Source organism: Pantherophis guttatus, chromosome 1, assembly GCF_059756535.1.
Source record: "Pantherophis guttatus breed Tessera chromosome 1, ASM5975653v1, whole genome shotgun sequence".
In the NCBI taxonomy this organism is placed as follows: domain Eukaryota; kingdom Metazoa; phylum Chordata; class Lepidosauria; order Squamata; family Colubridae; genus Pantherophis; species Pantherophis guttatus.
Window position 1 is genome coordinate 174128213 of NC_142063.1, and position 14674 is coordinate 174142886.

The 14674-nt window shown below is 36.2% G+C and overlaps 1 protein-coding gene across 1 annotated transcript in view; it reads left to right on the top strand.

The window, feature by feature from the left end:
* The window catches only part of CPS1 (carbamoyl-phosphate synthase 1), a 176711-nt gene that overhangs the window by 69758 nt on the left and 92279 nt on the right, over positions 1–14674 (top strand). Inside the window, exon 21 of the mRNA XM_034432365.3 lies at positions 2004–2122. Within this exon, the coding sequence (XP_034288256.2) occupies positions 2004–2122 (119 nt within the window). The remainder of the gene's footprint in view (positions 1–2003; positions 2123–14674) is intronic.

Below are 14674 nucleotides of genomic sequence, written 5' to 3' on the forward strand. Positions count from 1 at the left end.
ACATTCAGCTTTCTTTACTTGTTAAAATTCATCTAGACGTCTGGGACTTGCTGGTCAGAAATCTTTAACAATTGTTATGACACTTAAAGAATGAATTATTTATTCCTGTTGGTGCAATGCCACATTAGGTCTGTTTGCTAAGCTTGTCAAAAATCCTTTAACTCTCACTTTTCTCAAAATCCAACATTTGGAGATGGAGGAGTCTTGACACTGTGCTTTGAAAAAATGTAGTTACAATCTTTGTACCATGATGTTACTTTCCTATTTTTAAAAAGAGGTAAGATAGAGATAGGACCAAACAATTGCAGAGTCACATTCAAATTACATGATTCATTACTACACGCTATGTATTTGATGCTGCTGATTGTTTCCTAAACTGCCAACACTAATGCTGCAGGACTTAGATGTTAATTATACTTCTGGGGTATATCAAGCTTGATGTAGAGATTTATATGAATGGATGTGCAAATCCCTGACAAAGAAAACTAGTTTGCTATGAAGAAAATTAGCTATCGTAATACTTATTCCTTAGTGGGCATAGTCCGAATAATTAAGTCATATTTCTGTATAGGTTTTAATAGGCGACTATCTTTTTGTGCCTCAGATGATCCAAGGTCCTTTTTTCCTGGAAAATATTGTTTACATATTTGTTGGTATCTTAAAATCTAATTCAAAAACTTATAAGTAAGAAACTTTGTATAATTTAAGTAGTTGCTAATATTCTTTTCTCTTGATTCCTTCATTAATTTGGCCAAAAGATGTTTTGTATGGATGCGTGTATTTTCTCAGTTGAAAGGAACCAATTGCTTCATTGGTCATACTTGAGAAAGAAGAGATTGATATCAATAGGTTGTTTACATACTTGACTGATTGAAAAGAATGCTGTTGCTGTAGTGCCTATCAGATAGTAATATTTCAGTAGGGTCTCCTTGAAAATATTATATCAAGATTGTCACATTTGTTTCTCTCAAGGAATATTTCCTTCCTTGACAAATACGCCAACTTTTTGAATCATCATCACAGAATCATGCCATATGAGTGCACCTGGGCCATAATCAGATCTGTTGGCCCTCAGTGTTGCTTCTTTTAGTCTCCAGAAGTGCATAGGATTCTTGAAATAGTGAACAAGCTGTCCAACAAAGTTGGTCTTTTGCAATTTATCTTTTTATAAGGAACCACTGGACTCCCTAGAACTTAGTTTGAAAGCTATAGACAATGTGTATTTGAAAATCAGTTTTGTGGAAGAAATCTAATTCTAATGAGATTTAAACTGGTTTAAACTGAATTTGCATGCCCGTTCAATTGAGATGGGGAACTTTCAATTGATCATGTAAGCAAATTGCTGAAGGTTAACAGTGTTTCTCTACTTTTTAGCCAGATCCATGACAATAATCATAGGTTGGATTGGTTTTTATGAAGCTCATTCTTAAGGCTTCACGGAACCTGCAAATCTTCAAATTAAAGCACAGGAAAACAATTCAACATTTTGTTTCAAAAGGAATATGAAGTCTTTGAACCTATTTAACTAATCTCCTTACATAATTCCAGCTAAAGCTTAATAATAATAATACAATATTATTAGGTGAAAGCTATGCTGGGCTGCAATTACAGTATATAGGCCAGTTCGTATAGACTGAACATTTTGAAATGAATTTTTGAACACAAATGAAACTTTTGAACACAATTTATAACATCTGGAATTAAGATAAAGAGTATGCAATTTTAAAGGAAACTGGAGGGAATATTAAGCATGAAGGGTTTTTTAAATAGAAAAAGTGAAATAAAGTCAGAATTAAACTAGTTAAATTAACAGATGATATGGACTACAGTTAAAAAGCAGTCAATATTTATAAACTATTGCTGAAAGTTAGATTTAGAAAGAGCTAAATTTCAGAATAGATTTGAGATAGAAATAACTGCTAAATATTTTTATTCAATGCAGTGTTCTGGAATAAGTCAGTTAATTCATGAAACCATGACTAATCAACATCCCTTTCTGGTAGGCCTTGAATGAAAACTTCCCTGTAGATGATATCCATAGACTTACAGATATTGATAAATGGTTCATCTTAAAAATGCGTAATATCGTGAACACGGAGAAGAACTTAAAAGCTCTTGATAGGTAAGTCTATTAAACTTTCTTTTAAAGACAGCAGAGTATGTTATATTGTATTATTCTAATGTCAGATAATTGCTTCTATGAAAGTGCTGGTCAGCAAAAATGTCTGCATATTCTCCCCCCCCTTTTTTTACATGGTTAACTGGTGTACTAAGGGTGGTCATGGGAATGCAACCATAAACACATGGCTATTGCTGAGTGGGCTGCTTGAATTGCTGCTCCCCTCTCTACTCTTATACTAATCCTCCTATTTGTATTACTCCACTGCCTTCTCTACACTCTATTGGGGATTTAGATTTCACTCTTGATTTAGTCTCCATCCTGATGCTCTTTCATATTTATGTTTCCAGTAATGGAAACATAAATATCTTTATCTTCTTTAAAATGAGTATGAATGGATGTTAGTATGGTCAGGCATTTATCAAGGTGTATACTCCAGTTAGGGTCCACAATTGACCCATAGTTCCTGTCCTTCACTTCCCTTGACTCCTCCTTTAGATGTTGTGTCAGACTGAATCCAAAAGGGCAGGATAAGTGAGAGGGCAGCTTTGGCACTGCCAAGAAAGATAAATTCATTAATTGAAAGAGATTCATGAAGTATATGGTATTTGTGGTCTCCAGAATTTCAAGTTTTAGTTATAGTTATAGTTCAATCTATCATTTATTTTATGTGGTGCCTTCAAGTCCGCCTTTATTCCTGTTGACTGCTTAGACAAATCCATGCAGTTTTCTTGGCAGCATTTTCAGAAGTGGCTTGCCATTGTTGCCTTTGTAGGACTAAGATCCAGCTTTGTAGGAACACCCAGCTGTTCCTAGCCTTTTGCCTTTGACCACTATACCAAACAGGCTCTCCTATTTATCTATTTACTATACAGTATGTTATATAAGACTATTAAGTCACACCAAAAATTGATTTAAAGAAACAAATGAATACTTTTCCAAAATATAATATCCACCCATTGATATATAGCACAGTGGTAAAAGTGCTGGATCCATGTTCTAGTCCACTATCAGTATGAAAATTCTAGTCACTCCTTACCTCACTTGAGTCTGGATTGAAAAGATTGAAAATTGAGGTAAGAATATGTGATCTCTTTCATGTACCTTCATTCTCAATCATTAAGGTCCTAATTTTGAATCATATCTCAAAACCAGATGTGCTAAAGATGTAAGATGAAACACTCGATGAAGGCTGGTAAACTGATTGCATAAATTGACTTCACATAACATTCAACTAGTCATTTGCATTTTAGCTTACTGTGTTGACAAACGCAGACCATAATGTTATTTAATGATTCAGTGTAGTATGGAAATCCAGAAAATTTGATTAGCCTAGTAAATGTTGGTTCATGAGCCATTGGTGAGCAGAGAGAAGCAAATGAGACAGGAGCAGGGAATGTAAAGGATCTCTTGTGGCCGGGACAGAGGGTAGGGAGCAGGGAGGAGAGGCAAGTGTTAGCGAAGGCAAAAAAATAACTTCCCCTTTCTCTGCTCCTTGCTATGCTGACAGCAAATGCAGTTTTGCCCAGGGGACCAAGAAATAAAGCTTTGCGGAGGTGACTAGTAGGAGTAGCAGGTTTGTAGAAAGCATTTCATGAGTTTGATATTCCTCTGAGCCCAGGAAAACATCTATGGTTGTAGGGGAGTTCTGGTCTTTCTAGCAGCCAGAGTAGACATAGGCATAGAAATAGGAGTCATATAGGAGGAAGTAATCCTACAGTGGGCCTGCAGATAACTGACAACCTTCAAGTTCCTTCTCCATGTGATATGGAAAATTCTCTCCTCTTTGTGATGGAAAACATCACTATATTGATAGAGTTTCTGTCATGGACATGGTTCTGCAGGAACTTGTGGTTTTTATCAAAATCATGAAAGCAAGATCATGGTATCCATCTTTCCCCATCATATGACATGTTTTTATCATCCTGCCCATCCTGTGGATGTACGCAAGTAAATGACCACTCTAATCTAGGCCAGAAAAGCTGTCTAGATGAGCCCCTAGTCTGATATCTTAATCATCTTGCCAAACCTTCTCTTTTGGGACAGCTAAAATTGAGAATATATTTAGATAGAAAATAGTATTTTTCGAATAGAATAGAATAGAATAGAATAGAATAGAATAGAATAGAATAGAATAGAATAATAGAATAGAATAGAATAGAATAGAATAGAATAGAATAGAATAGAATAGAACAGAACAGAACAGAACAGAACAGAACAGAACAGAACAGAACTCAATTCTTTATTGGCCAAGTGTGATTAGACACACAAGGAATTTGTCTTTGGTGCATATGCTCTCAGTGTACATAAAAGGAAAAAAAATACATTCATCATAAAATACAACACTTAGTGATAGCCATAGGTTACTAACAAGCAATCGAATCATACTAGGAAACAAACAGAACAATATAAATCATAAAAATACAAACAACATGGTTATAGTCATAAGTGGGGGGAGATAGGTAATAGAAAGGATGAGAAGAATAATAGTAATCCAGACTTAGTAATAATTTGACAGTGTTGTGGGAATTATTTGTTTAGCAGAGTGATGGCATTTGGGAAAAAACTGTCCTTGTGTCTAGTTCTGGTGTGCAGTGCTCTATAGTGTCGTTTTGAGGGTAGAAGTTGAAACAATTTATGTCCACGATGTGAGGGGTCTGTAGATATTTTCTCAGCTCTCTTTTTGACTCGTGGAGTATACAGGTCCTCAATGGAAGGCAGGTTGGTAGCAATTGTTTTTTCTGCAGTTCTAACTATCCTCTGAAGTCTGTGTCTGTCTTGTTGGGTTGCAGAACCAAACCAGACAGTTATAGAGGTGCAGATGACAGACTCAATAATTCCTCTGTATAACTGTATCAGCAGCTCCTTGGGCAGTTTGAGCTTTCTGAGTTGGCACAGAAAAACATTCTTTGTTGTGCTTTTTTGATGACTTTTTCATGTTAGCTGTCCATTTTAAATCTTGAGATTTGATAGATACTGTTGTTACTGTGTTGTCTATATTGTAAGAGATGGTAGTATAGGAGGTTTTCTCCTAAAATCTACCACCATTTCTACAGTTTTGAGTTTAGTTCAAGATTGTTTAGTTCAAGATTGTTCCAATTGCACCACAAGGCTAGTTGTTCAACCTCCCGTCTGTATGCAGATTTGTCGTCTCAAATGAGAGCAATCACTGTTGTATCATGAATACAACAGTATTCAAATACACTGTGGAGCATGAATGCACAAAATACAATAGAATAGAAAGTGCCAAACCAAAGATTAAGACTGTCAGTCAGTGTTCTGCTCTGCTATTGTGGTCCATTTTCCCTTCCCTTTTCCTTTCTTGTATTTTATGAGGTCTACAAAGGGTTTTTATTGAATTATTGCCTGCATATTTAGGGCATTTTTCTTAACCTAGAGATGCCAATAAATTTTGGCAACCACATGAGGGCACCAGAAACTCACATTCTATCAAATAATTAAATAAATACATTCCACTGTCAGGAAGGAACTTCGCAGAAGGTTTGAATTACTGTTATGAAAAAAGCTTTTCATCTAATCTTTGTTCTGCTCCTTTGACAATCTGTAAATTTTTAATTGAGTAGTTTTCATCAGAAAGTCAGCTGGAGCTTTAGCTAAGCTTAAGCAACTATGGAAGAATAGTTAGATAGATAATTTACCATGCACATATATCTCAGGTAATTTCCCCTTTAACTTCCATGTTTTGTTACACTGTCTTTCGGAAATAGCCAAATGCACTCAATTACCCATATTTTTGATAAGTTCCATTTCTTTTGTTGGACACAGTGATTGATTATAGTTAGCCTTTTGTACAAACTTGCACCCATAAATGAATCAAAACCAATTTGAGCTGTTTTTATTAATGCCTTTTCCATTGTGCTAGTGTCTATAAGATATATTTTAAGGAGAAATAATATTAATGCTATTTTCTACACTGGCACCAGATGTAAGAAAATGAATGAACAATGAATGAAGTATAAGTGTATGCATCAAACTAGGAAGGAGAAATCTAGGAGTGGACAGCCAGCTTGATGATTTTGGTCAGCCCTTTTGACCCTCTCCTCAGTTGCTGCTGCTTAAATTCTATAGCACAATTTTATTAGACATTAATGCGTCTATAAAATGTTCAATTGCTTTCACATTTTTGAAAAAAATTCTCATTTTGTTACTCACATGTCCTTTATTGGTGCTAGCAGCAAAAGCCCACATAAATATTCAGAAATACTTCTGTATGCTAATTTTGTATGCATTTTTTCTATATCTGGTCATTTTCCTAGAATATTTTATCCATATTGTTGGCTGCAAATTATATTGCAAAATTCTGGAAGGTGTGTATTTCAACATGTGCCTCTTTGTAATCTCCTTCATATCAGAAAGTACAATAGAAGAGAGAAGAGGCAAGAGAATAAAAAGCAGCATTGATGACTGAAATTAATAGGGTTTATAGTGATCAGAGACTAGAGGAAAGGGAGGGAGGAAGGGAGGAAGGAAGGAAGGAAGGGAGGGAGGGAGGGAGGAAGGAAGGAAGGAAGGAAGGAAGGAAGGAAGGAAGGAAGGAAGGAAGGAAAAGAAAAGTAAGAGGGCAGTATACAGATATTCTTCTTTTAACTATAGTTTGGCAGACCATTTTAGATTGCATTCAGGATTAATTCCTGTCCATCCTTCTGTTGCTGCTTTGCAAAAAGTTTGGATGAGAATCTGACAACGACCCATTTATTTGGTTTTAAGCCATAGTGTTCCTTAGAGACATACACTCACCATCCACCATCCACCATCCACCATGGCTTATGTGGAGATAATAGTGTGAAGAGAGAAATATATTAATAAGGTCTTTGCATTAGAGCATGTACTGAAATGTAAAGTAAATACGATTTCAATTTAGGAGAGATAGCACCTTGGATAGCACTTTTACATTTAAATTATTGCCAGAGAAAATTAATGAAATTAATGAATTGGTTATGGCATTTTTGTGCTACCCTGGTGTCCTGCTGATTTCATTCACCATTCCAACCTCACCTTCCCAAATTCATTTTGTACTATATTCCCTGGAGAACTGTTTTCAACATAAAAATAACTTATTGTAAGATAAACTTTCTTTTAGATATTTTTGTAATGTTGAAATACTAGACTAGAGACACAATGGCAACTTTCTTACTGCTTGATCTGCATCTCTGTTATCTGCAACATTCTTTCTGTTACCATTATTTATGTTTGCATTATAGAAATGTCTAGAAACTTGGAGCATATAACTCTTTTTTTAAAATTTTGGCAACTTGATTTGTTAGGCAGATAAAGATAAAGAACAGATTAAATATAATGAAATAACTATAGTAAGAAAATGAATATTACACATATTATGCATGATTGGCCTGTGCTATAGATGCTTGTTCAGTTATGGGTTTATAGTTCACAGAAAATTGGCTAATCTCAGATGTCAGTTTGTAATCTGTATCTCCTGGGCCAAATCTACCCTTATCTGCTTATTTTATTTTCTAAGGCAATTATACTCTGGAGGCTCCCCAAAATACACAAAGTTATTGATTTTGTGTGGCTCACTTGTCTGCCATGCAAATATACATTTCATTCTATGACTCCATACATGTGTCCCACTAAGAAGAAAACTTTACTACTCCCTGTCCATATTGTGGAACAGAATTGTCCTTTGTATTTCATGCAACTATTGGAGAGCTAGAGCAATTATGACACATTGTGAATTTCTATCTTAGAAATATAAGTTTGGTATTACAACTATACAGTCAGAAGAAAGCAAAGAGGTAACACATAGAGTAAGTGGTTTTTCCTCCTCCTGAGTGTGTGTGTGTATGTGTATGCATTTAGGAAAAGGAGAAATATATGTTTACAATAGTTGATAATGTTTCCTCTCTGAGATTATAGTATAAAAAGAGTAAATATGTGAAATAATTTGGAAGAGGCAAAGAAAGAGAACAAAAGTTCTATCCTCCCTCTTAAATGGCTTTTCCTGGGAGATGATGGATTCCACCTGAACTCAACTGAAACGTATTTGGGACTAATGTGTATTTAAGTCATTCTGGACATAGAATCAAGACAGAAGAATTGAATAGAACAGAATGAATAAGCTGGAAGGGACCTTGGAGGTCTTCTAGTCCAGCTCCCTGCTCAAGCAGGAGACTCTATACTATTTCAGATAAGTGACTAAAAACCTTCTTAAAAAGGTTAAAGGAGGTTCTTCTTAAAAACCTCCAGTTATGAAGCATCCACAACTTCTGAAGGCAAGCTGTTCCACTGGTTAATTGTCCTCACTGTTAGGAAGTTTCTCCTTAATTCCAGGTTGCTTCTCTCTTTGATTAGTTTCCAACCATTGTTTGTTGTCCTGCCCTCCGATGCTTTGGAGAATAATTTGACCCTCTCTTTTTGCAGCTTAAAAAATATTGTTTAAAGAAGAAATATCAGTTTAAATCATCTCTAGAATTTTTCATCCAGCTCCTGTTTGAAAATCACCAGTGAGGTGGGAGTCCATGACTGTAATTGGGAGACAATTTCTCTGCTTAGTCAACCCTTACAGTGAAGAAATCCCTCCAATATTCTGCCTGAATCTCCTCCAAAATCATATTTCATATTTCACTCAAAGTCTGTATTTGACACACTTTCCATATTCTAAAGAGTTTTCCAGTGTTGGGAAAGTCTAAATTCTTCTTTCCTAACGCTACCAGCATAGCTAGGGATAGATGCTGCCTATTGTCTCTGCTCCTTAGACCTCCTTTACAGACATGATTTCTGAAAATTCTTCCTTGTAAAGCTGGTTTTAAGAGTTTCTGATTGGCTTTCAAAAATATTTGACTATGTTTTTCTTCTCTCACTGATAAGAACTATTATAATTGGTTGCACAGTCAGCCAGTTGTTTAGATTGGATTTGGCATTTTATCTACTTGTTGAGTGGACCTGAGATAGGCAAATGTCATTGTTTGATGGTGTTAAAGATATCATCACAAGATGTAAACTCTTTCAAGTAACATTGCCTTTTGCAATTGACTGATAGTGATTTTGTCAATGCTGATCAATGTTCAAGTGTGCTCTAGTTGTTTTGAAATTTCACTCAGTGCACCTATTACTATTGGTACTATCTTATCACAGTCAAAGAGTGGTGGAAGCCTAATAAATCAAGTCCTAACCAAGGACCTAAGAGTTTTTAAGGTAGTGTCTGAGAATATAGGCAGTTCCTCGCAGGGTGTTGTTGTTGTTGTTGTTTTGCAATGTCAGCGTGTTTCGGTCTGATAAGTTCAAAATGTCCAAATATTGAGGTTTTGTGCCAGGTGTAGCATATTCCTACAGAATGACCTCTAACTTTCCCTTATGGAATGGTCTAGCTTTATTGCTTTGATTGTTGTGGGATGCCAGATAGGTTGATAGAGCTAATTGCCAAGCTTACTTCTCCTGGGAAAGGCCTCTCATTTTTGGCTTCATTGGGTTCAGGCTGGGTAGAGAAGATCAGGTCACTGAAGCTTTTCCTGGGCACTTCTTCTTTGTGCCATAGTTATGCTGCTAGGGTTATTTCTAGTAGTGATTCAGTTAGCAGAGGCATCAGAGGCAGAGAAGTGCAGTGAGATACACAGACCAATGGTCAAGCAACAGGGAGGGAGACTGGCACAAAGAAAGTGGCATTAGCAGCTTTGTTTCCCTCCCTCTCTTTACTGAGATTGAACTGGTTCCAGTCATGCAGGATTTTAATAAAGCAGTTTGCAGAATTCTGATTGATTCACTGCATTAAAGTGGATTTCTGTTTCTATTCCCAAATTGACTTCAGCGTGGGATTGCTTTTTCAAAGGTTTGCCCAACTCTATTCTATATCTTGTTATGTGAGGAGAGGAAACAATTGTGTGTGTGTGTGTGTGTGTGTGTGTGCGTGTGTGCTAGGAAAATTGCTCAATGAGAAAGAGGTACTATGGTAGCTAGACAGAGAAGTTGGTGCCTGTGTGCAAAAGATTATCAGAGAAAAAGAAGTCACAATGGCTTGGCCAATTTTATATTTCTGGAGGATTAATAATGCAATTTTCTTGTTTTTCCTTATTTTCTCATTTATAAACTAACTTTTGCATGGGGCATTTAGAACGTATACTTGGCTGACTCAAAAGTAAGCAATCATGGCAATGGTACAGGAGAAATCCTCCAGCTGATTCTGAATAATAATTCCAAAACAATTAGAGCACCAGTTGAATACCTTTGGCATTGACAGTCATCATGAGTTAATTGCAAAAGGCAGCTTTGCTAGGAGCATCTGCCTATCCCAGGTCCTTGTGAAGGATTCGATGGGTGGATAAAAATGCCAAATCCTGTCTAAACATTTGGCTGACTTTATGACCAACCATAATAATATGTTTCTGCTGAACAAATAGTTTTACAGGGTTTCAGGGCTTCAATAATTGCCCCACTACTAATTTGTCTTTTATGGCTGGGTTTATCTTTGGATGAAATAGCATTATTCTTCCTTTATCAACAAAAGAACAGATTTTACACAGAACCTGTCAATTAGAGCATCCTAATTTACTTAATTCAGATTTAAAAAAACAATAGCAAAAGGGGAAAGGATGTTCTTGTTTTATTTATAACTAGTAGAGACTGGGCAATTAATTCATCTCTTCTTCGGCTTCTCTTAAATTGTCCTGTAAATCAGATGGATGATCGGGTAGCCAGGATTTAGCTGTTCTCACAGGTTTAAAGGAGGGAAGCTTTGAACTATTGTAATTCTTATTATCAGATATATATTGATGGTCGTGCTCATTTGGTTCTATGAGGAAGTTACTTGGTCAATACAGCTTCAGGTTCAAAAGGTTGTTTTTATTATTTACAAATATATACATGCATACGATAATGAACAGGGTGTCCTGTTACATTTTTACCCTAACTGTATGACTCAGATGTTGAGAGGAGAGAGAAGTTCACGTGTTGTCTCTCTGAGAGATAGATGAGAGAGAGAGGAAAAACAGGGGAAGATGTCCAAGTGGTTTCTAGGTAGGAGTCCAATAAGAAAGTTCATTGGCTGATACAGTCGCATGTGATGTCTGTAAAGACTTAACCCCTTCTAGTCTCTGGTGCATCATATGCAGGCAATATCTGACACTTATTAAAATATTTTGTAGTACTATATAAGTTCCTTGTAGCTGACATTTCCATAGTTGTTTGTAAATCTGAACTCTTAGGCCCTTATATTCTCTCACTTTAGAAGAAAGGAACTTGTTCTTTCCATGAAGTCATGCCAAAGATGTCCCTTTGGTTTTTTTATTTTTGAATAAACTGTGCAATCCTTTCAGTGATTAGAAGTAATGAAAGAATAGACAGCACATGATAGCAGTCTTCCAGTCCTTGAAGGCTGTCACAGAGAAGAGGGGGTTGACCTATTCTCCAAAACACCTGAGGGCAGGACAAGAAATAACAGATGGAAGCTTTAGAAAGATAGATCCAACCTAGAACTAAGGAGAATTTTCCTGTCAGTGAGAACAATTAATCAGTGGAAGGGCCTGCTTCCAGAACTTGTGGGTGCTCCATCACCAGAGGTTTTAAAGAAGAAATTGGACAGCCATTTGTTCAGAGTGCTATAGGGTCTCTTGCTCGAACAGGGGGGTTGGACTAGAAGATCTTCAAGTCCCTTCCAACTCTGTCATTCTATGATTCTATAGCTACAAGATATTTTTTAAAAAGCTAGAAAAAATTTAAAAAGAGAGCTATTTTGCTCTTTTTTCAGCTCAAAACAATTGAAATTTCTCACAATTATGGAAATAATGCCCATGTCTCCTGCTATAAATAAATTGCAACAATTGGAGGATTTTCTTGTGGGTTGTGGGTGTTCCATCACTGTGGGTGCTCCATCAGGTTTTTAAGAGCCTTGGTAGTACAGTGGTCTAAAGCACCCTGTTATTAAGACCAGCTGCCTGCAATTACTGCAGGTTCGAATCTCGCCAGGCTCAAGGTTGACTCAGCCTTCCATCCTTTCTAAGGTAGGTAAAATGAGGACCCAGTTTGTGGGGGCAATAAGCTGACTTTGTATAAATATACAAAAGAATGGAGGCTATTGCTTAGCGCATTGTAAGCCGCCCTGAGTCTCCGGAGAAGGGGGGCATATAAATCAAATAAAAAAAAAAGAAGAAGGAGAAGAAATTGGAGAGTTTTTTTGTCTGAAATGGTATAAGGTCTCCTGCTTGAATAAGGGGTTGGATTAGAAGACCTCCAATGTCCCTTCCAACTCTGTTATTCTGTTATAGAGATAACAAAAAAGAGAAGGACTTCAAGTGTTTTGTTTTTATGTATATTGTAATTTTAAATGAAGTATAGAACAAGAATATTATAAAGCAGAAGCTGATTCTCCCCCCCCCCCAAGAAATGGGAAAATGCAAACACAGTTAGAAAAATTGAGAACTAATATCTGTTTTCCACCTCTGAAACTATAGTCTGTCAGAAGAAGGAAGATCACTATAAAACATTATATTTTCAAGTTCCTTTGATGTAGCTAGAGAGGCAGAAAGAAAGCTACCAATGGATAGAAATTCACTGCTAAGGATGAGAATATAATCCAAAATATTTTTGAATATTCCATTAATAACAGTTTAAGGCCAAACTTAAGTCAGTGATTTAATCAATAGATTAAAATCCTTTCTATTTCCTATCTTCTGGTTACTTCAAACAAACCTGTAAAGGAGTTGTTTTCTGGTGGACTTCCCTTCTGCTGAGAAAGGGGCCTTGGTTTCAAAACTGCAAAAATAGCTGATCTGGCAAATGCATTTTAGATCTATGTTTACTCTGTGTCCAGGGAGATGGTTGAGCTGGCATAAAATCTATCTGCAGGTAAACAAGTGTGACCAGCCTTTTAAAATACCACTTTTCAGAGCGATTTTGTATACATATTGCTGTACAAATACAGAGTGAAAAGTTCTTCCTTACTTTAATATCACTGAAAAGTAATTTAATTATGTTTAGATTAATAAGATTAATATTTCAGATCTAAAAAAGATATAGAATAGAGACTTTTTTTTTAAAATTTGATTTATATGCCGCCCTTCTCCGGAGACTCAGGGCGGCTTACAATGCACTAAGCAATAGCCTTCATCCTTTTGTATATTTATATAAAGTCAGCTTATTGCCCCCACAAACTGGGTCCTCATTTTACCTACCTTAGAAAGGATGGAAGGCTGAGTCAACCTTGAGCCTGGTGAGATTCGAACCTGCAGTAATTGCAGGCAGCTGGTCTTAATAACAGGGTACTTTAGACCACTGTACTACCAAGGCTCTTTGCTTGCTCTCATTATTATATTATTTTAAATTTAATTTTGTGTGTGGGTATGTTTATATAATTATCTATCTGTCTGTCTATCTATCTATCTATCTATCTATCTATCTATCTATCTATCATCTATCTATCATCTATCTATCATCTATCTAATAGAAAGTCAGTCTTGGAGCGTTTAAACTCTTCTGTTTGAAGTTTCTGAAATTAATATTTGCATTAGTAGATTATCTTTGCTAAAGCACATCTATAATTCCTATTATCTTGCATTAGTGAGGTTCCAGCTTTTGTGACAACTATATTTATTAAGATAGTATTCCCAGACTTATTAAAATAGGTAGGTCAGTAGGTCGATCGGTCGGTCGGTCGATCGGTCGGTCGGTTGGTCGATCGATAGGCAGGCGGCAGGCAGGCAGATAAAACATGAGTAGGTATAAAAGTGGTGATATAAAGTATATGGAATGATTACTATCCCAGATTTTTTTCTTTCTAAATGGAATTTTACTAGACATTTTTGTGAGACCTGTATACTGATGTATGAAAGGACAATTTTAAAAAGAATGTAGTATCTTTTTCCCTGTATGCTTTATGTTTAAAATGTCTGTAAAAGAGGTGCTGGGAAACATCTCTGAATGTCCATTGAAGATAGAATGCCTTTACAGAGGACAGGATGCTGGTGGGTTCAGCTGGGCCTGTCCCCTCAAAGAATGGACTTGAGAACATGTCTTTTTAAATTATTTATTTACAGTCCACGATCAAATCACAAAATGTAAAACGCAACACACCATTTACACATTCATATGTAACAATACATGCATATATAAAAGGAAGAAATTCTATAAAATTATAGAATATAGAAATTATTCCCAAATGAGTATATCTAGGATAAATTATCATGTATAAATGCATTGCCTCTTACTATGGTGATATATTCTCTTTTATATTTTTGGTGCAATGTAAGCTATAACTCTACAGTTGAGAGGGAGGGAGGGAGGGAGGGAGGGAGAGAGAGAGAGAGAGAGATCTATAGCAGTCCAAGAACACTTTCGTATGTTTTTGTCACTTTATGAAATAACTAATAGAACTAGCAATAGCACTCAGACTTATATACTGCTTATAGTGCTTTACAGCACTTTCAAAGTAGTTTACAGAATCATCATATTCAACAATCTGGGTTCTCATTTTACTTACCTTGGAAGGATGGAAGGCTAAGTCAACCTTGAGCCTGGTGTGGATTGAACTCCTGGCAGTGAGCAGTGAGTTAGCCTGCAATACTGCATTCTAACCACTGTGCCACCACG